Here is a 20,611-nt window from a genome sequence, read left to right on the forward strand (position 1 = left end):
CTTCGAGCTTACAGCAGACAGTACTTTAAAAAGCAGAGGCAACAAGAATTAGAAAGGAAAAAAAAAGTGTTACTTCGATTTTAAGGTTGCTTTTAAGTCAGAAGTTGCACTTAAAGGTTCTCAATGCTTAGTTCAGATAAAACAAACACAAAAATGGTGAAATCTGACTATTGCTACCAACTCCAGACACATCTGATTACTAAATTAAGTGACATTCCATCAAATCAGGCCTATAGATTAGTTCAGAAGGCAACACAGTATGACAGAAACCCACACTAGGGGCAGTTTTAAGTAAAATTCTGCCTGTTCAGATTTCTGACACTTCTAGCTTTTTCTGAAAGTGTCAGTGAACATTGGATAGGTTAATAGAGGCTTTTAGGCCTAAAGGTTTTCCCCTCCCCCATCCCATGAAGTTGCTTTGAATACTGTGAATAAAAAGGCAATCCATTAAAATAGGTATACAATATAAAACCCAATATAAATACACAATTGCAAACATCACTGTAATTCTTTATTTAGATTATGTTTTCAATGCGATAGTGCCTTTTAATATGAGTTTCATAGCCCATCGTCCACTACCATTCAGTCATCCACTCATTTGTTCATTGATGCATTCATTTACTTCAAATGATATAGAGGTGGAAATGGGGAGAAACCACTGGGGTGGAGTGAACGGCAGCAGATACGAAAAGTAAGATTGCAGCTCTAGCACAGAAGAGATGAGAAAAGAAAATAACAGTCTTGGGACAGGACAGGAGGAAAACCTTCCCTACAGGCCTGTAAAATGTGCTTGACTGAAGGGAGGTTGGGCACCAACAGTCGAATCTGTCATGATAACAGATATGCACCTACAGGCAGGGTTATATGCTCTCCTTTGTTGCTAATAAAGTCATTCATAGTCCTTTTGCATGTACAAAGCATTCTAATATCCATTATCAAATTTAATCCTCCCAGGAAGTGTGAGTTAGGAGTATGCTCATCTTACGGGTGAAAATACAGAGCCCAAGGAAGAATGATTAGCCCAACATCACATAACCTTGCAAGAAGGCAACAGAGGAAAAACTCAGCCCAGATCTTCCTCTAAATCAGGAACTTTCTGCACAATCCTACTGCAGTCTACTTAAGTTATTAAGTCCAGTCAGATTTACTACAGAATGTCAGACTTGGAAAGGCTTGTAAGGTTAAATCCAGTCCTTTCATTTTATAGGTACTGGAAATGGGTCCTGATTTGCTCGAGCTAATCACGTAACAGAAATAGGATCAAAACTCTGGTTTCTTGACAGCTCCCAGTCTTTCCACTCTACCACCCTGCCTCAAAATTAAAAGAAATACAAATGTTATACACAGAAATCAGGGCATGCCAAAATGTCACTGGAAATCAAACAGCAAACACCTATTCCCTCCCTTTGAAATTCACCAGGAAAGTAGGCTGCTCTATTCCCAGGTATCTTAAGACTCTGGAGAAAGTAAAATAAGCCACAAAAACAGAACTGCTAAATAATCCATTCAGAATTGTCAGCCAGTATGTGCACATTATGTGCCTATTGAGTCAAACTTTTTAATAACTTCTCTTCACAGAGAAAAAAATTCCTACACACCTGTCCACTGCATTAATCAGTAAGATATATCAGTGTAACTCTGACCTGAAGTATATTTATAAAGGGCTACATAAACGATCACATTTTACAGCTTGCTTTAGAATAAGATTAAAAAATATACATATGTAGAGTGAGAATCCACCCAATCAGTTGAGAGCTGACAAGGCAGCAGTCACCGCTCTAGACATTCATTCATTCATTCATTCAGGAGACTATCAGAGAAATCTACCTGACCTGCTGATATCAACCCAACTCTCAAGGCAATCAGTTCTACCCACCTGCAGTGAAATACCAGTGCCCAATAAACTCAGCACTTCCACAAGACATGTTTTCCACAAACCTGTTAGGCAGGAAACCACATCAAATGCAATCAGTATGCAGTATATAACCCAATTCAATTCTGAAGGATAATTTATACGCCAAAGCTATTTCTGTCTTGGAGGGAGAGCTGTAGGGGGGAGTTCTAAGTAGATGCTTAGCAAATGTTTCCTGAGTGACTAAATGAACTAAATGAATTTTCCTGGCCCTTAGTGATAATCCTATGAGATTCCAGGAAGAAAACTAGCTCACTTATCTTCAAAGAGCAGCAACAAAATGATTCAATATGAATATTGTGATTCTGAACTCTGCCGTCTTCATTCTGGCTTCTGTAGAATTCCACCAGTGGACACTGAGGTAGTGGGGGCCACAGGAGTCTGTGAAGCTCCCTGTTATATAGGCATCAAGATTTCAAAGTGTTCAAACTTCACTCTATGTAGGAACCCATGAGGGAAAAGAAAGAAAAAAATCACCTAAGAGTTAACTCTTACAAAAGAAATCAAAATGAAGAAACTTTGAGATTTAGGGAAAATGGCTGCAGGAGCTGGTGACCCACCCTGCATCTGTGAGGGTAACGCTCCTCTCCGGCATCCTTGGCTGCGGAGGGAGGGACCCAAACACTGAGGCTGAGGCAAGCAAGAGTGCTGCCCCCAGGAACCTCATACTCTACAACCAGTGAGCACAGATTCCACAGCAGCCTTATCTCCAGAAACAATTCCAGAGGTGACCTCATTGAATAAGCTACAAAAGATGTGATTTCGTTCTTTAAAAGTTCTACTTACCGAGCTTTCATCCCCTTCCAGTGAAACCTTGGAGGATTTGTCCTTCAGCCTAAACTTTATTAATATGACCTCTGACCATGTAACCCAGCATACATTTCTGACTGCAAGTAAAAATATTAGAAGCAAATACTTGGAGAAATCACATTCCCAGTATAACCTTCACTCCTCTGAAGCCTCGCATCACTAGACAGTGTACAGGGTGGATGTTTCCCCAACGCTGTCCCCAGCTCCACCCCAGCGCTCATCGGCTTGAATGAAGGGATTCCTTGCATGATTCTGGGAACTGGAGATCGCCCAACAACTTCATGGCTCTGTTTCTAACAAAATGTCCCTGTCTAAAATACACACAGGCACATGCGCACATTTTATTTTTTTTAACAGAACAGGTCACCTGTGAGAGCCAAGCTACCCTTTCAGTCACAGGATATGTCAGGAATTCTGGTCACTGAAGTTCCTCAATAAATACTGCTCAAAAACCAGGGATCTCCTATAACTTCGTTATCCAAGAAATAAGTGAGCTGACGCTATTTTACCTGAAAACACTTAAATCCAATGCTGGAATTCGAATCCAATCAATACATCTATGTATTGTATCAGAGTGAACTTTTCAGTAAGAACTTCAGACATCTGTCCTCTTCTATATATTACACTAACATATATTAAAAAAAAAATTTCTCCTTGACTTTCAAGGCATAAAAGTCACAGAATTTTCCTTTCTCTAGATCCCATAACTGCTATCATCCAGGCTCAGAAGTAATTTTGTATAAACAAGTAAGCTTTTTAAAATCAAATAACTCTCCTCTAGAACAAAAGGGTTCTGGGGCTCCAGCTAGCCCAGGCAGGGAGAAAGCAATAAATAGTGGGTGCGGGAGGTGTGTGGAGGCAGTAAGACTATATAAAGTCCTTCCAACACAAAATACCTGAAGGAAGGAGGGCTGGGCTGGGCAAGAGACGGGCAAGGGTCTAAACGCATCAAGGCCTGGTTCTGTTCACTCTGGGGTGGCTGTCAGATACTCTTGGGTGTCTGAAAGAAAAGCGAGCCAGATGGCAGAAGAGGTCCCAGGCTCCTGGGAGAGACGAGGCAGCTACGATCATGATAGGGTGTGGGTGGAGACACACGGCAGTCCACCCGTCAAAAGCTGAGTGCTACCTACAAAACTCACGATAACGAAAAGCTTCTCTGATCTGTAAACTTGCACTCATAAACACAAACCCTCAAAACAAGCCTTTTCAACAGTGATACACAATACTCTTCCTTTTGGCATCAGTGCTGTTAAATAGAAAGGTACTAAGCAGCCATTTTCCAAAGCAACACTACAGCTGAGAACAGGTCAAGTGGGTAACACTGCTGCTGCAGGGAGCACAGGCGTTAGGGTCTGACAAGGATCTTACTGAGGATCGCATCATAGTAGGGACTGAAGACCATCTTGTTATAGTTGACCAGGCGCACGAAGTTAATGGCAACTTCCTCCAGCTCTGTTTGAACTGGACCTAATCCCCCTGGGGCTGTGGGCAATGGCTTCTGATGACTGGAGACAAGGTAGGTTTCTAAGAAGGTCAGGATTCGGGAATCTGCGACAGAAAAGAAAGCAGTTGTTTGCTTCTTGGTCAGGGTGACTTTACAAGTTTCTATTTACGCTTCAGTTTTCAGCTTAAACATTACCTTTTCGGGAAAGTCTTCCCTGACCATCCGGAGGCACCTCCCACTTCTGAACATTCATCCCATTTGTACTGTACCCCCGCCCACCCCAAAGCTGGTCCGCTCCACGGGGTGGGACCATGCTCATCCTGTTCATCATTCTCTCCCCAACACCCAGCACAGTGCCTGCCATGAGGCCTGGACACCAGGCAAAGCCCAAAATACACTTGGAAAGCAAGGATAAATGTATGAACGATTAAGGGGAGATTAGGGTGCTGCCAAGTTCCGCTCTCAGAAGAGCAAGGCACACTGAGACCAACGTTAGCCATTGTTTAAGATCATATAAAAAGTGGGAGGAAAAATAAAGCAGGAAATGCAAGTTCAAAAGAGAAGAGAAAGGGACTTCCCTGGTGGCACAGTGGTTAAGAATCCGCCTGCCAATGCAGGGGATACAGGTTTGAGCCCTGGTCCGGGAAGATCCCACATGCCACGGAGCAACTAAGCCCGCGAGCCACAACTACTGAAGCCCGCGCGCCTAGAGCCCGTGCTCCCCAACAAGAGAAGCCACCACAAGGAGAAGCCCACGCACCACAACGAAGAGTAGCCCCCACTCGCCGCAACTAGAGAAAGCCCGTGCGCAACAACGAAGACCCAACACAGCCAAAAATAAATAAATAAATACATTTATTTTAAAAAAAGAAGACTCCAGCACTATCGGCTTGTGATCTAGATTTTCCCATAAGCCCACATGAAAGAAGCCTAAGCCTCCTTCTCCAAAGCCTGCAATGAAGGCCATGGAGTTGTGGGCCACTTGCCCTACTCTGAGGAATCATTTAGTTGGATGCTTCTTTAGCCCATCCCCTTCTATGATATTTTTGCACCCTCAGCTGCCAAAAAAGTGTGTGTGCAAAGCCGCACCTTGCAGATTTCATTACAAAAGCAATAGCGGCATTTATATTAAATGAGCGTTTTCAAACTTCACACCCAGCTCATGCCCTAGGGAACCTTCTCAGGTGCAACTGACTTACATCCTTTGGAGTCCAGTAACACACTTAACTGGCTGTGACTAAACAACCTAGATGACAGGACTAAGGCAGCAGCTTAGTAGCCAGTGGTCTCTTCACAGCACTTCCCCGCATCCCCACCCCAGTTGACAACAATGATCTCGACAGTCCGAGGGCCCTGCAGCATCAGGAGGCTCCTCCTGAGGGACCTGCAGATGAAACTGTGACTAATGCGGGCCTGGGATGAAATTTTAAAAAGTCATGGTATTAGAAGCACACCCACGTCACTGGTTCAGCCTCTACTCCAGCCTAGAATCTGATAACCACGAATCATTCTGCTTTTGCCTGAAGCCTGCTAACTTTTCATTATTTATAAGATGAACATCTATCTGAGTTCGTAAAGAAGTTAAGAAAGGACTTTACAATTAAATGACAATAATTTTAAAAATTAAATATTAGATGTAAAAATTAAATATTAGATGTAGTGAACAGAATCAACCAGTGATGATGGAAAGTCACAGCTCACATAGCAGAGTAATATATATATATATATATGCCCCCTGCACTGGAAGTGCAGAGTTTTAACCACTGGACCGCCAGGGAAGTCCGGAGTAATATTTTTAATAACTGCGACTCGTTAGTGAGTCCTCCCTATGCTGCCAGGTTCTGCAGTAAGCACCTTACATATCTTACCACCTGCAGTCCTCTCAGCAACCCTGCAGGTGCTGGTATTACCCCCTTTTAGAGATGATGAAACTCAAGTATCACGTCACTTGCTCAGGCTACACAGTAAGTGCTTGTAAAGAAAACCCGTCCTAGCCTTGTACTACAGCTATACTTTTCCCTTACCCTCACGCCACTACCACATTCAAAACGCTTCTGACTCCAGATCCGGGGAAGAAGCGTCCCCACGCCAAGCAGTTCTCTGTGACCCCAGCTGGGCATCCTACAGTTTTACTCAGTTCTGACACTACGTGCAGACAGCCTCAGATCCCACAGGTTAAGGGCTCAGGTCCACAAGACTGCCCCCGACTTCAGAAGCCGATCACAAGGAGGCGGCCCGCAGGTCATCCACAACTTCTGACTTGGCTACAAATCAGAGGTTGCCGTGACGTCCTCTCCCTTGGATTTGGATGATTTGCTAGAATAGCTCACAGAACTCAGGGAAACACTTACTTAGGTTTACCAGTTTATTATATAATAAAGGATCTGATAAAGGATACAAATGAAGAGTCGGAAGAAGCCATACATAGGGTGAGGTCGGGGAGAGTCCCGAGGGCAAGAGCTTCTGTTCCCGCGGAGCTGGGGTGCACCACCCGTCCACTACACGGATGTGTTCAGCAGCCCAGAAGCTCTCCAAACCTTGTACTTTTGGGACTTCTGTGAAGGTTTCAGCACGTAGGCATTTCTAGCCCCTCTCCTCTCTCTGGAGGATGGAGGGCGGGGCTGAAAGTTCCAAGCTTCTAATCATGGCTTGGTCTTTCGGGTGACCGGCCCCCACCCAGGAGCCCATCAAGAGTCATCTACTCAGAACGCAAGACACTCCCAGCACCCAGGAAATTCCAAAGGAGGTAGGAGCTCCGGGTCAGGAGCCAAGGTCAGAGACCAAACACTGGAACAAAAGATGCTCCTAGCGCTCTTATCACTGAGGAAACTACCAGAGTTTCAGGAGCTCTGTGCCAGGGGCCAGGGGCAGACACCAATATATTGTTTCCCACCACCTCACAGTGCTGGATGGAGCAGGGTTCTGAACCAAGACCGGTGATTACAAAGCCAGAGCCCTCAGGACAGTGATGGCTGCCTAGTCACTTGGCCAAAGCTTCGGGTCGCCCTAATTGCACTACGGTGAATAATCACTCTCTCTTCACTCATTGGCACGTGTAATCCATCAGACCCTTCTAGATGCCCGCAGAGGGGCCTGTCTGCCAGCCCATCGCAGGCATATCCCTGGTCCCGCCTTCGCCCAAACGTACCCACGATCCTGCGGATGGGGTTGTCAGGACTGGCCATGGCCTGGATCTGGCCCTTGAGCACGGCCTCCTTGTCCGTGGTGAGGGGGCTGAATCCGCACAGGGAAAGGCAGCTGCTCACCTCCAGGCAGACTTTCTCCCCGACGGTAGTCAGGGCATCCTCCAGATGGAAGGAGCTTGAGCAGAGGAGGGAAGGAGAAGCCAGTGAAGAAAGGGCCCATCAACAAAGTGCACATCCCACCCCCACCCCCGCCCAGCCCCCGTTTGGGGAGAGTCACAGCGACCAATTCACAGACTGATGGGTTCAAAGGGAAAACTGTGCCTCTTCCCTGCCCCGAGCCCCTCAGACTGCGTCCATCCAACTCAGGGGACTTTGTCTCTCTACCCGTCTCTCTCTGCCAGAAAGAACAGTGGCACGGGGAGGGCTCAGGTTATGCCTGGTCTAACAGTCTAAAAGCTAACTTCTTGCTAGCATCTGTGTGGTGAAATAAACCTGGAACTGACTTAGGACTACCTTGGACACCTCTGGAGCAACACACCAGAAACCAGAAATGTGGCAGCCGCGGGACGGAGTGGGAGAGAAACTTTTCATTGGATACCACTTTGTCCCTTTAGGCTTTTGAAACACAGTGTATTAACGACTTTCAAAGAACAAATAAAACTGAAATCTAAAAGTTAAAATTCACACTTCGATTTCCTGGGGCTCCTGGGCTCCCCTGGAGTCTCTGTGGAGAGCCCTTGTGCTGGTGGGTGTTGTCTGAGAAGGCAATTGCCTTTGTCCTGGATCTAGAGGCTGTGTACAGTAGAATGAGTGTGAGCAAATGTGAGAGCCCCAGGACTTGCTGCTGGGGCCAGGGCGGACAAGGCAGGGCCGGCCTCCCAAGGAAGCACGGACAGGCCCTCCTCCTCAGTAGCTTTGACAGAGCAGTTTTACTGGAGGGGGACCTAGGTGACAGCCCAGGGCTACACCTGTGCAAAGGCCTCAGGCCAGGCCTCGCCTCAGCAAACACCCTGCAGGCCTGAGTCAAGACTGTTGAGCCTCAGGTCACAACTCGTGGACACGCCCCTCATCGCACTGAACACATGCAAGCTGTGTGCAAACTCAGCAGCCAATTCCTCCACTTTGTAAGGAGGAGGAGAAGGTTTGGGGACATGCCACTTGAAGAATCCTCTGAGGTGGACCTTGTCAGATACAGGTTAACTTAGAAACATTCAAAACTATTCTATATGCTGGAAACCACATAAATCACCTAATCTGATTTCACTGCAGAAGCAGTTGCCCTCACTCAAGTGTGGACTGGTGCTGGTTGATAGATAATCCATTTACACTCAGCACAAAATGTCTATGAGGAGTGTTTTCCGCAAAGGGCGGAAAACTTTAGTCACATTCACACACTCTGGAGGAATGCAGCTTGTTTCTTATTTGACCTTTCCCTAGGACTGTGTTGACCAAACTATTAGTTGATTATGAAAGCAATTCACTGGGTAGCAACCAGTATTTTTTTTCTTTTTAATGGGACAAGAATAGAATAGAAATATCAGGAAGTATTAAGCACAGTTGGGTAAGTTTCACTTTGTGAAGTTTTTATTGCAGTTACATGTGTGTCCAAGTATGCACTGTCACCACGGAAGATGAATTTCTTACTATGCGTCCTGGTCACAAACATTTGAAAGCCACTGTCCTAGAGCCTTGCTAATCAGCCCTGGAGTGGACTCTAACTTTGACCGTGTGACCCTGAGTAAATCCTGCGGGGTGAAGAACGCTGGAGTGCCAGGTTTCCTCAGTCTCTGGCGAGTGGCCCCAACTCTGCCTTACACTGCAGACCCCCACTCCAGTCTGCTCCCCGCCACCCGCTGCCTCCCACCATCTGTTGAAGGCCCTGGTCGCCAGAGCTCTCCGTCACTTACGGCAGATGCATATCTGTGAGCAGAATCTTCACAATCATCTTGAGTTTCTCAGCAAAGTCGGCCCGGCTGGAAATTCCTGGGGCTGCCATGCTGAACGTGACCAGCAACACGGCCCCCAGGACGGTCAACTGCTCCAGCTGGAGCTGGAACTCTTGGAAGCGAGAATGGTCCATCAAAACTGTCTGCAATGAATAAAACAGAAATCATCCTGAGCTGCAGGTCTGGGCTGTCACCGGCAGAGGGCAGTGGGGCCGCAGCCCATACAGAGGCCTCTGAAGTTCCCCTGAGGATTTTCTAGTCCTTTCAGAGCCGGCCATAAGGGAGGCAGGTGTGAATTCTTCCACCGCAGCGCCCCTCTCCCTTAGGAAGGCTGCAGTACAACATAAGCCAGACTGGGTGTAAATCCAGACTTCATCATTTAATAGCAGCACAACCTCATGCAGGTTTCTTCAACTCTGAGCCCTAGGCAAAATGGGGATTCCTCCTTCACAGTGCTGTTTTAAAGACGAAAAAAGGGGAGAGGGATAAGATGGGAGACTGGGATTGACAACATACACTCTACTATATATAAAATAGATAACTATTAAGGACCTACTGTATAGCACAGGGAATGCTACTCAATACTCTGTAATGACCTATATGGGAAAAGAATCTAAAAAAGAGTGGATATATGTATATGTATAACTGATTCACTTTGCTGTACAGCAGAAAGTAACACAACACTGCAAATCAATTATATTCCAATAAAAATTAAAAAGAAAGAAAGAAAGATGAAAAAAGACCATGTATATAAAGTGGCTGGGACTTCCCTGGTGGCGCAGTGGTTGAGGATCTGCCTGCCAATGCCGGAGACACGGGTCCGATCCCTGGTCCAGGAAGATCCCACAGGCCGCGGAGCAACTAAGCCCATGAGCCACAACTACTGAGCCTGTGCTCTAGAGCCCACAAGCCACAACTACTGAGCCCACGTGTGGCATCTACCGAAGCCCGCGTGCCTAGAGCCTGTGCTCCGCAACAAGAGAAGCCACCGCAGTGAGAAGCCCGTGCACCACAATGAAGAGTAGCCCCTGCTCGCCGCAACTAGAGAAAGCGCACGCACAGCAGTGAAGACCCAACACAGCCAAAAATAAATAAATAAATGTATTAAAAAAAGAAAGATAATAATAAAGTGGCTGGCACAGCCAGCACTCAATAAATAGGAATTACATCATTAGATGGGAAAGAGTAATGAGGTACACAGGGGGCCAACTCATCCCAGTTTTTCCAGGAGTGGCCTGGTTTAAAACTGAAACTCCCAGGTCCTGTGAACACTTCCCCTCCCCATACCCATTCCCAGTCCTGGGTAAACCAGACAACCAACCACCCTATCCAGGGCACAGGAGGGAAGGAGGGGAGAAATACACTTATTCACCTCAGTATCCCCCTCAGTATCCAGCACAAAGGAGGCTCTCAAGAACTGGGAAGTGAATAAAGAAAGAGAAAAATGAACGATAAGTAGAAAAAGTAGGAATGACATAATACCTGGAAAGTAGTCAGTGAGTGAATTTCCATGACGGCGTCCCCGTGTTATTGACAGGCCTGGGCGCTGCCAGGCCAAAGTCTTCTGTGTGGGGTGAGGTAAAGGGAAGTGGAAAGGCTGAGGAGATATGGCTTCTGATCTGAGTTTTTACAGATGAATCAAATATTAAGGCCCAGTCTTGCTATAAGAAACTGACACACCAAATCGAGACATTAACGACGTGGAGTCTTAGCCCAGAATTCTCCCTAAGAAGTAAAAACCACCTTTGAAGGCTGAGACTCCTCTATGGTTAAACAGAGAGGCTTCACCAGTCTCTTTTTTGACTTCACTTTGTTACAGGGCAGCACCCTTGCTTTGCAGCCTCGTAGCAGTATGCCGTACTTGGGTTTAGGATGCAAAGGATTTCCAAGGATCAATTCTGAGAGTAGACATCTGTCCCCAGTGAAAACACCATTTTCCCCACGGCTATCTTTGCAGAGAAATGTCTGCAGGAGAGAGCAGAGAGCATGGCACTCTGCAGGAAGGAAGCTCCCCACCCCCACTTCAATATCCCCTTGAGAGGCTGCTCTGGCACAAAACAGGGAACTCAGAGGCAAGAGGTGAAACCTTAGGCTCACAACATCTTAAAAAGAAAAATAAGGAACAGAGAAAGAAACTTCGAGAAGTAGCAGGATATGAGACTAGAGATAAGAAGCGTGAGTGCCCTCAAAAAAGAGGGGGAGTCTAGACGCCAAACCAGCTATTTGCTGGGGGAATCCCCTGTTAGTCATGTCTTTAAAGGACTCCTGCAGTTAGAAGCACTTACTGTGAAAAACATACAAAGAAAAAAAATATTGCTCTAGGCTTCCCTGGTGGCGCAGTGGATAGGAATCCGCCTGCCAATGCAGGGGACACGGGTTCAAGCCCTGGTCCGGGAAGATCCCACATGCTGCGGAGCAACGAAGCCTGTGCACCACAACTACTGAAGCCCGCGTGCCTACAGCCCACAAGCCACAGCTAGAGGAAGCCCGTGCACAGCAACAAAGACACAATGCAGCCTAAAATAAATAAATAAATTTTAAAAAATATATATTGCTCTGCATGGAAGGGGAAGAAGTTTCTTTAGATAAAACTGAAAAGCACCGTCACTGTTAGGGTTTTCATCAAGATGAGTAAAAACAGGACAGAAGCTCAGCAGCACAAATTAGAAGCCCCATACACTGCTGGTGGGACTGTAAAATGAGGCAGGCGCTTTGGAAAATAGTCTGGCAGTTCCTCAGAATGTTAAACTTAAGAGTCACCACGTGACCCAGCAATTCTAATCCTAGGTACATACTCAAGAGAACTGAGAACACATGGCCACACAAAAACTTGTACACAAATATTCAGAGCAGCACAATTCACAATAGCCCAAAAGTTGCCCATCAGTTGTCCATCAACTGATAAATGAATAAAGCAAAATGGGGTATAGCCATACAATGGAATATTTTTCAGCCTTGAAAAGAAATGCTGCCACAAACAACATCGTGGATGAACCTCGAAGATATTATACTAAGTGAAATAAGCAAGTCACAAAAAGACAAATACTGTGTGATTCCACTCATATGAGGTAGCTAAAGTAGTCAGATTCAAGAACACAGAGGAACCGGGGGAGGGAGGAGTGAGGAGTTAGTGTTTAAAGGGTACTGGGTTCCAATGTGTTCCATGAATGGGTGGCTGTGATGGCTGCAAAGTCATGTGAACGTACTTAGTGCCACTGAACTGTACACTTAAAAATGATACACTTTATGTTGTGAATATTTTAACGCAATAAAAAAAACTTAAAAAGAATGAAGTACTGATTTATGCTACAACACGGATGAACTTTATGCTAAGAAGCCAGACACAAATGGCCAACATTGCCTGATTCCGTTTAAACGAAAAGTCCAGAATAGGCCAGATCCATAGAGACCTAAAGAAGATTAATGGTTGCCAGGGGGTGGGGGGAGGGTTGTGACTGCTAATGGGTACAGGGCTTCTTTCTGGGTGACGGAAATGTTCTGAAATTAAACAGTGCTAATGGAAGTGTAACTCTGTGAATGTACTAAAAACCAGTGAATTATACAACTTATAAGGGAGATTTTTCTGGTATGTGAATTGTAACCATTATTTTTTTTAAAGTTCAGCAGCACGAAAAAGAAATGAGCAGTCAGCACCTACTTCAGGGAAAGGTCTGTGGAGGTGGTCCCACTTCAGAAGCTTCAGGTATGCATAGTTCTGGACAGCAACAGGATCTGGCCCGGGACTGTCCCCAGAGCCAGAGGCCTCTCCCACAGCCGGCAGGGCATTTCTATACTTCTGATTCATAAGGTCATCTGCGGCTTCTTCCAGCCACTGGGTGACAAAGTCCAGGGAATCTGTGAAAAGCAAGGCTTCGAACATTACTGGAACGCTCTGGACGGATGCGTCCCAGAATTACTTTAGGGAAGATCATCCTGGAATTGTGGTAAAAGTATAAAGTACGGACTTTGGAATCAAACAGAACTCGGTTCACATCACAAGATTGCCAGTTACCAGCTGAGTGTTCTTAGATACGTCATTGTCTGACTATCAAGATTCTTAATACAAAGAAATGTCCACCACCACCCCACAGGCTGCTGTGAGGACTAAGCACGACAGTGGATATAAATGCCACCTTGGATGTTCAAAAGACCTCCACTCTCTTCTCTCCCACCCTGGCCACTCCTGCATGATACGTGGCTGGAAGCTCTGATAGCTCCAGCTCAGTGAGATGCAAAAATTCTTGCCCAGAGACAGATGGGACGAGACACTGACTAGAGTTTCCCAGTGTAAAGTATCCTCCACACTGAAGATGAGGCTTGTCCTTGTCTAGATCTTAGTCTTGTAGCAATCTGGTTTACTTTCAGCCTTGCTGGGGTAGGGGTGGGGGGTAAGTTCTGTCACGTATTTGACACACACTGTGCAGTGTTTGGAGCACTGCGGGGGGGGGGGGGGGTCGGGGGAATCTCAGTTGTTTTTCATCCGCCAGCATGCTTCCCCTACTTTTCTAAGCTGAATAATGCACCAGGGACTCTGAGGGACAGAAGAGAGAAGATGAGGTTTTTGTCCACATTGTATGAGCAAACACCCCTCTGACAGGACCTGGAACAGGTTGCAGCCCGGTCAGTGGAGGCCACCTTAAAACAAAATGGGCAGCCGAGGGCATGGGTGGAGTCCACTCTTCACTGCTGCAGCAGGACACTCCTCTGGTTCTGCCCACATGCTGATCACACCGAGCTCTTGGTTCCGAGCTTCGCTCTCCCTTTCGCCTCTGCAGACAGCATTCTGTAGGCAACCAGCTCTGGAAAACCTCGGCTTTCATGCTGTGAGTGATAAGCACTAGACTTGGACCGGCTCAGCGCCTGGGCCCCGGCTGTCCGCACCCGGCCCTCATACAAAGGCTCTTCAGCCTGTAAACTGCAACCCTGGTTTCTCCTGAGGGGCAGTAAAATACCGGGTGAGAAAGGGAGCTGTGTGGTCATCAATTCTGATCAAAAAGCTCTCAAAATCTGGGGACTTCCCTGGCAGTCCAGTGGTTAAGACTCTGAGCTCCCAATGCAGGGGGCACAGGTTCGATCCCTGGTCAGGGAACTAAGATCCCGCATGCTGCCTGGCACAGCCAAAATTTTAAAAAAAACCTCTCAAAATCTATTACCACATCTGTAAAATTGGTTTAAAAAATACTGCCAACCTCGTAGGCTTACTGTGAGGTCACCTATGGCAACACACGTACACCCTTGGCACAAGCCTAGTACACAGTAAACACTAACCAATCTTCTAGGACTGCTCCTTCAACTCTGCCCTTTCTTGACTCCTCCTGGCCCTCAGGACCAGTTCCAACTTCTCTGCCTGGAGCTGGATGAGCAACTGTTGACCTGATCCTGGTCAGGCAACACAATCTATCCAGAGACTGCCATTTTCATCTTGTGACCCGCAAACTTAGAGGCTAAACGGAACTCGTAATAAATTGGAACTGAAGACTGCAGTTCACTTAGAGCATCAGCTGCCAGTGCAGAGACCGAAACAGCGCCCTAGAAATGAAACGTAGTTTGGATTTTAATTCATCTGTTTCCTGCAGTCATCTGAGTGGTTCATAAAAATGAGACTTTTTCTGGGTACAAAACCAGATTTATGCATATAGAAGAGAAGCAAAGTGAAATTTCTTGACGTACCTCATAGAGAGATTTATGCATATGGAAGAGAAGCAAAGTGAAATTTCTTGACGTACCTCATAGAGAGTAGAAAAGTGAGCTAAATAGTCCTAAGAAGTTCGTCATGTTCTTAAAACCAAGGCCAAGTATACAATTCACCTCAAACTGGTGTTTTCATAAAAACCCATTTAATTTAGGGCTTCTTTGTTTTTTTAAATTTCTGTTCTCCTCTCCTACTTACAGTTTTCTTGCTTGTCAACTAAGTTTTCAGGGCCTAACATCTTGTCCTTTTCGGTCTTCAAATTAGACTACTCCTGAAATGGGAGGGAAGGGGGCAGGGCACAACCTTTGAAAGAATGATATAGCCCAAGGGCATGACATAAACTGATTAGAACCAAATGGGTCCAAGATGGCGGACAAGTCAACTTCCACTAGACCTGGAGCCTCAGTATAGGCTCACCGTAACACATCAGCAAGCGAAATGATACACCCACAGGCGCCATGACAGTTCCCAGGCCCACCATAAGGATCAAAAAGTGGGCGGTGGCCCAATTCCTGGAAATCACCGCCCCTTCCTGAAATAGCAGGAATACTCCTCCCACTCATTAGCCTATAAATTACCCACCTCTATAAAAACTGACAACCCCATAGCCTGGTGCCTTTCTCACCTTCTGAGACGGCCCACACTCTGTCTGTGGAGTGTGTTTCTCTCTAAATAAATCCACTTCTTACCCATCACTTTGTCTCTCACTGAATTCTTTCTTCGATGAGATATCACGAACCTGAGCTTCATTAAGTCCTGAAACCAAGTGTGTGATCTCAGTTGGAAGACCGTGGGTTTTGGCTGGGTTTGAGTCCCAGCACGTGGGTTCAAGCCCCAATCTGAGGTGCACAGTTTCATTCTCATACTAAATTCTCATGTTGTTTTGAAAATATCATTATGCGGCAAGCTACAGCCACTAAAATGAAAAAGCACAGACAACGAACAGGCACCACAAAACATTAAACATACTTGGATGCTTCTCCAAAAACTCTTGAAACTGCTTCCTTTCATATTCAACTGACTGCTGCATGAGATGTGGCCTAATGCTACTGACAGCAAAGTTTGCCATATCCACTTTCATTAGGTCCAACACGGAAAAAATTGCCCTGAAAGAGATAAAAGGATTTATCACTGGGCGCTTGTAAAGTAAACACTGCTGTAAAAAAAAATGAAGTGAGCTGATTTGAGACAGTTTTTTCATCTCAGAAAGGGTGGCAAGAAAATTTGGAGAAGCCATGAGAACGCAGATTTAAAAAAACAAATTTAGAAGAAAGGACTGCAAATTTTTAAGTTGCTCTCTGTCCCCACCCTTGCCCCTAGGCAAACGTCACTTCCCCCACTGCCTGTCAGGCCCAGAGCTCTTTCTTTGGCTCTGGGTCAGCCCTCTTGGCTGCAGAGGAAGGACGGCCCCAGACCTGAGGTTAAGAGCAGAGAGTTCACCACCTGGTCTCCATGCTCACACAGGTTAATATGTTCACGGCAGGTTTTATGCTCTAGCTCTCATGGCATAACTGCTAGCTCACACTCTGAATGTAACCCATGGGCAGATCTGATGCAATGCCAAGGATGCCTTCCATACCACGCCTGTCACATACCAGCAGCACTCTTACCAGAGGTCAGGAGCTGCTAAGTGACCTACTTGCAGAAGGTGGATAAGAACCCAAGGTGCAGGTTTAGGTTTAGGTCCTACACAGGTAAGAACAGGATCAAATGTCCTCCCAGTCCCCTGATGCCCTTTGGGACTGACTGAACATCATATGACAGAATAAACTCACCTTTTATGTGAGTTTATGTATGGGAAAGGATACACAGTCTGAGGAACAACTCAGGGCCCCTCACCCTGCCACTCTGTCCCTCTCCCAAATGCGTCGGGCAGCCCACTTTCTGGAGGGTGTTCTGCCTCTCCTTTGAGCATTCCCAACAGTCCCCTAAATCCACCTACAGGAAACCAGAGACTACTGGAGACTGCCAAGTGGCAGACCACTGACTGGAAGTAACCCACAGTCATGTTTTATGCTCACAGTGTTTTTAAAAGCCAGGATTTCTAGCTTCTCTTGAAAAATCAAAAGATCTGGCAACCCGGGCCCAAACTCCATCACAACTACAATCGGCTGGCACTAAGCGGCCACCGTGGCCTCCTTCAGATAGGGTGTATACTCCCAGGTTACCAGTTTCCCCAGTCCCTTCTCTTTCCAGTAGGAATCTGAGTTAGGTTGAGTTTGCTACCAGCTATTTCCCCAGAGGACTCTCTTCCAAGGAATTCCTCATTTAACTTAGCTGATTTTGAGCTCTTACCGACTATATTATTTCTAATGTCTAGCACCGTGCCTAGCACATAAGAGGTGCTCAGTAAGAGCTTGCTGAATGAATGAACAAATCAATAACTATATTTAGGCAGTCTTTTCAACATGCTCTCTCCTATTAAACGTTAGTTAATAGGAGAGAGGGAACCTGACAGTGAAGGGCATTTTTCTATGTAATGAATATTGACAGCATAATGATATCAAGAAGGCTAGAGATTAAACTTTTTTTACTTATAAAACTTTTGGAAAGCAACTTGGTACCATGCAATGAATCTTAAAACTGTTCACATCCTCTGACACAGTAATCCCATTTTAAGAACCTATCTTTAGGAAATAACCTAAAATAAAGAAAAAATTTTGTGCAGAGATGTTCACTGCAGGGTTAAATACTAAATAACTATACATAATCTAATTGTCCATCTTAACAGAGAAACAGTTAATCATATCTATGTGAATGAATATATTGCAGCCACTGAAAAAGCTTATGGAGAGTTTAAAAAAGTAACGTAATGTAAGTTGGTTATAAAAGGGCAATGCAAGAGATCCTTGTGGTGTTGGGACTGTTCAGTATCTTGAGTGTGGTGGTGGATATTCCAACTTAGGTGATAAAATTGTATAAAAGTTACTATAAATAAACATATACATGTGTATACAGGAAATCTAAATGAGATCAGTGGACTGTATCAGTGTCAACACCCTGGTTCTGATAGTTTTGCGATGTCACCACTGGGAGAAGCTGGATAAAGTGTACTGTATTATTTCTTACAACTCCATGTGAATATATAATTATCTCAATGATACTTTCAATGAAAAAATAAGTGAAATAATTAGGGTGTAATGTTAACAAAAAGTCAGGCTTGCAGTGCCCACCGGGAGGTCTTCTTTGGTTCAGCTGAACAGTCAGACTCACAGGACAATAAGCCACAGGTTTGGCACCATCTATTCACACAGCTTGCCAACAGGGTGGCACCAAGCACTCCTCTTCAAGAAGAGTTACAATATCAGTCATAAACAGACAGCTCAGAGATGTGGGAGCACCCTGACTTAAAAGCTCGTAATAACTCCACGGCATGACTTCTAGGGTCTCTATGGGGGGCATGCCCAGTTATAAAAGTTTCCCCACTCGAGGAAGTATCAAGTATGATGTGCCATCGAGTATTTATAGTTCATTATCATTTCTTTCTGTCTAGATGCAATTTACCAGTTAGAGGTCATTTTCCCCATAAGTAATGTTACCTAGTAGTATTTTGATACATAACACCTTCATCTGTTTACAGGAAAACAGTAAAGCAGTTAACCAAAAGTCAAATTCTCAGGCAGCATCATGTCAATCCTTTGCCCATATTAGCATATAAATTATATAAATTTGATCACAACTGTATACATTTAAAAATAAACATTCAAAAGACTAAAGGAAGTTAACATGGACTAAACGTTAGTTAATAGGATTATATTAATGTTAAATTTCTTGAATGTCCTGGTTGTATTTTGATTATGTGGGAGAATATCCACATTCTTAGGAAGTAGTTGCTGAAATAGTTAAGGGTGAAATGTCATAATATCTGACATTAACCATCAGAAGGTTCAGGGGAAAAAATATACATACATACGTACATACTCAATGTGCACATACTCAGTGTATATATAAAAAGATAAAGCAAACTAACTAAATGTTAAAAACTGGTGGATCTGTGTAAGGGTTATATGAGTGTTGATTGTATTGTTTTTGCAACTTTTCTGTAGGTTTGTAATTTTTCAAAATAAAATGCTGAGGCAAAAAAAAACAAAAAAATTTATATATCAATATGACAGTAGTGATTGTGCCTTTGTGTGGTAAAATTACGGGTGAAATTTTTCCTTCTTTCTCCTTTTCTATAGTTATAAAATGTTTGCTTTTTAAAAAATATCTCATGCCTTTTTGTTTCATTGGATTTATATTGATTTTAGTAAAAAACAGATTTGAATTTTAACATTTTTAAAACATATGCTAATTATCAGTCTTTACCTTGACCTGCCTTCAACCAGTTAAAGAATATACAGACTATAACCTCACCCAGAGTCTCAAGTTCACTGTCTTTTTCCCCTTCCTTCCTTCCTTCCTTTCAGCCTTCCCTTTCTCTTCCCTCCCTTCATTCCATCCCTCCCTCCTTTTCTTATTATAATCACTATTTTTAAAAAATACAGAACGTTTCACGAACTTGCGAGTCATCCTTGCACAGGGGCCACGCTAATCTCTGCACGGTTACAATTTTAGTGTATGTGCTGCCGAAGTGAGCACAGCAAAATATTTGCTTTTTAATTTTTTTTTTTTAAATGCATGAATACCTACACTTGAGGAAGTCTAACTCTGAAAACAGGCTCTGTATTTTAGGTGCCCTGAAGGTGATTAACACAGTGCCCATACCTGAAAAGGGGCACTATTTCCTTAATGTCCTTTAGTTTCTTCACTTCCTCATCTCGAACAGGTGCGCACAGTGTCCCCATCATGCCAATAATGAATTCTGCCAGCTTGGAAATGTCCAAGGCCCCATTCTCTGCCTCCTGCTTTATCAGATCCAGATCCAAGACTTCTGTTATCTGGTTTCTCAGTCTAGTGTGACCAGGCAGCAAGAAAGATAAGAGCGTCTACAAGAGAGCACAGCCAAGTTTAATCAAAGCTTCCTAGTCAGAAGCCATTTTTGATTATATGTAAAGGAATTTACAATTATTCCAATAAGGGCTTACCAACTGCTATTGTAATGGTGCACACATTTTAACCTCTTATTCAACAAATCGACAGAAAAACATGTTTACAAATCATTTAGACTAGCTATTTAAGCTTCCATTTAAGCTCTAGGTAGCAATCAACTGGATGCAGGAAGAAAAAACTGTTAGAAGTGAAAAAAAAAACCCACATTAATTAGTGTGTGCCTGTGAGCTAACAACAGATGGCAATTTCCACAGACACCTTACTTCTTTGGAAAACTGTTGCTAAAGGTATTGCAAAAACAGTTCTACCTTTCACTTAATACCTTCTCTGTCCCAAAGACTGAATCGCTTTTATGGTCATTATTTATTGAAGGTGTTCATATCTATTAAAATTTTTATAAATTATCTGTATTTTATAAAATAACTTGTTTTCTTTAAATAATTCTGTTTTCAAAAATATGAACCTTCTTTTCATTTAGAAGAGTAATGCCCTCAGGTTATCACAGCTTCTTTGAAAATTTTTAAAGACCAGTAAGCCAAAAATACCCTAAATCCACATTTCGGCAAGCAATTTAGAATCCTGATCCTTCAATTTCTTTAACGCGTTCTGGCACAGTAACACAGGATGAGTAAGTACTCCTAACATACGAGGAAAGCACCACGACTTGCT

At 44.4% G+C, this 20,611-nt stretch overlaps 1 protein-coding gene across 4 annotated transcripts in view; it reads right to left on the bottom strand.

Moving 5' to 3' along the window:
- Positions 1-63: 63 nt before the first annotated feature.
- TCP11L1 (t-complex 11 like 1) overlaps positions 64-20,611 on the bottom strand; it is a 33,743-nt gene continuing 13,195 nt past the window's right edge. For 3 of the 4 annotated variants that reach the window (XM_079930097.1, XM_079930095.1, XM_079930096.1), the window contains 6 exons: positions 19,658-19,878; positions 15,920-16,056; positions 12,917-13,113; positions 9,220-9,401; positions 7,315-7,487; positions 2,635-4,270 (listed from right to left, as the gene is read on the bottom strand). In XM_079930097.1, coding sequence (XP_079786223.1) covers positions 4,068-4,270; positions 7,315-7,487; positions 9,220-9,401; positions 12,917-13,113; positions 15,920-16,056; positions 19,658-19,878 — 1,113 coding nt within the window. In that variant the 3' untranslated portion in view covers positions 2,635-4,067. Of the gene's footprint in view, positions 2,349-2,634; positions 4,271-7,314; positions 7,488-9,219; positions 9,402-12,916; positions 13,114-15,919; positions 16,057-19,657; positions 19,879-20,611 lie in introns of those variants that run through there. The other variant, XR_013829526.1, reaches the window with a different exon arrangement.

Source organism: Stenella coeruleoalba, assembly GCF_951394435.1.
Source record: "Stenella coeruleoalba genome assembly, chromosome: 8".
NCBI lineage: Eukaryota > Metazoa > Chordata > Mammalia > Artiodactyla > Delphinidae > Stenella > Stenella coeruleoalba.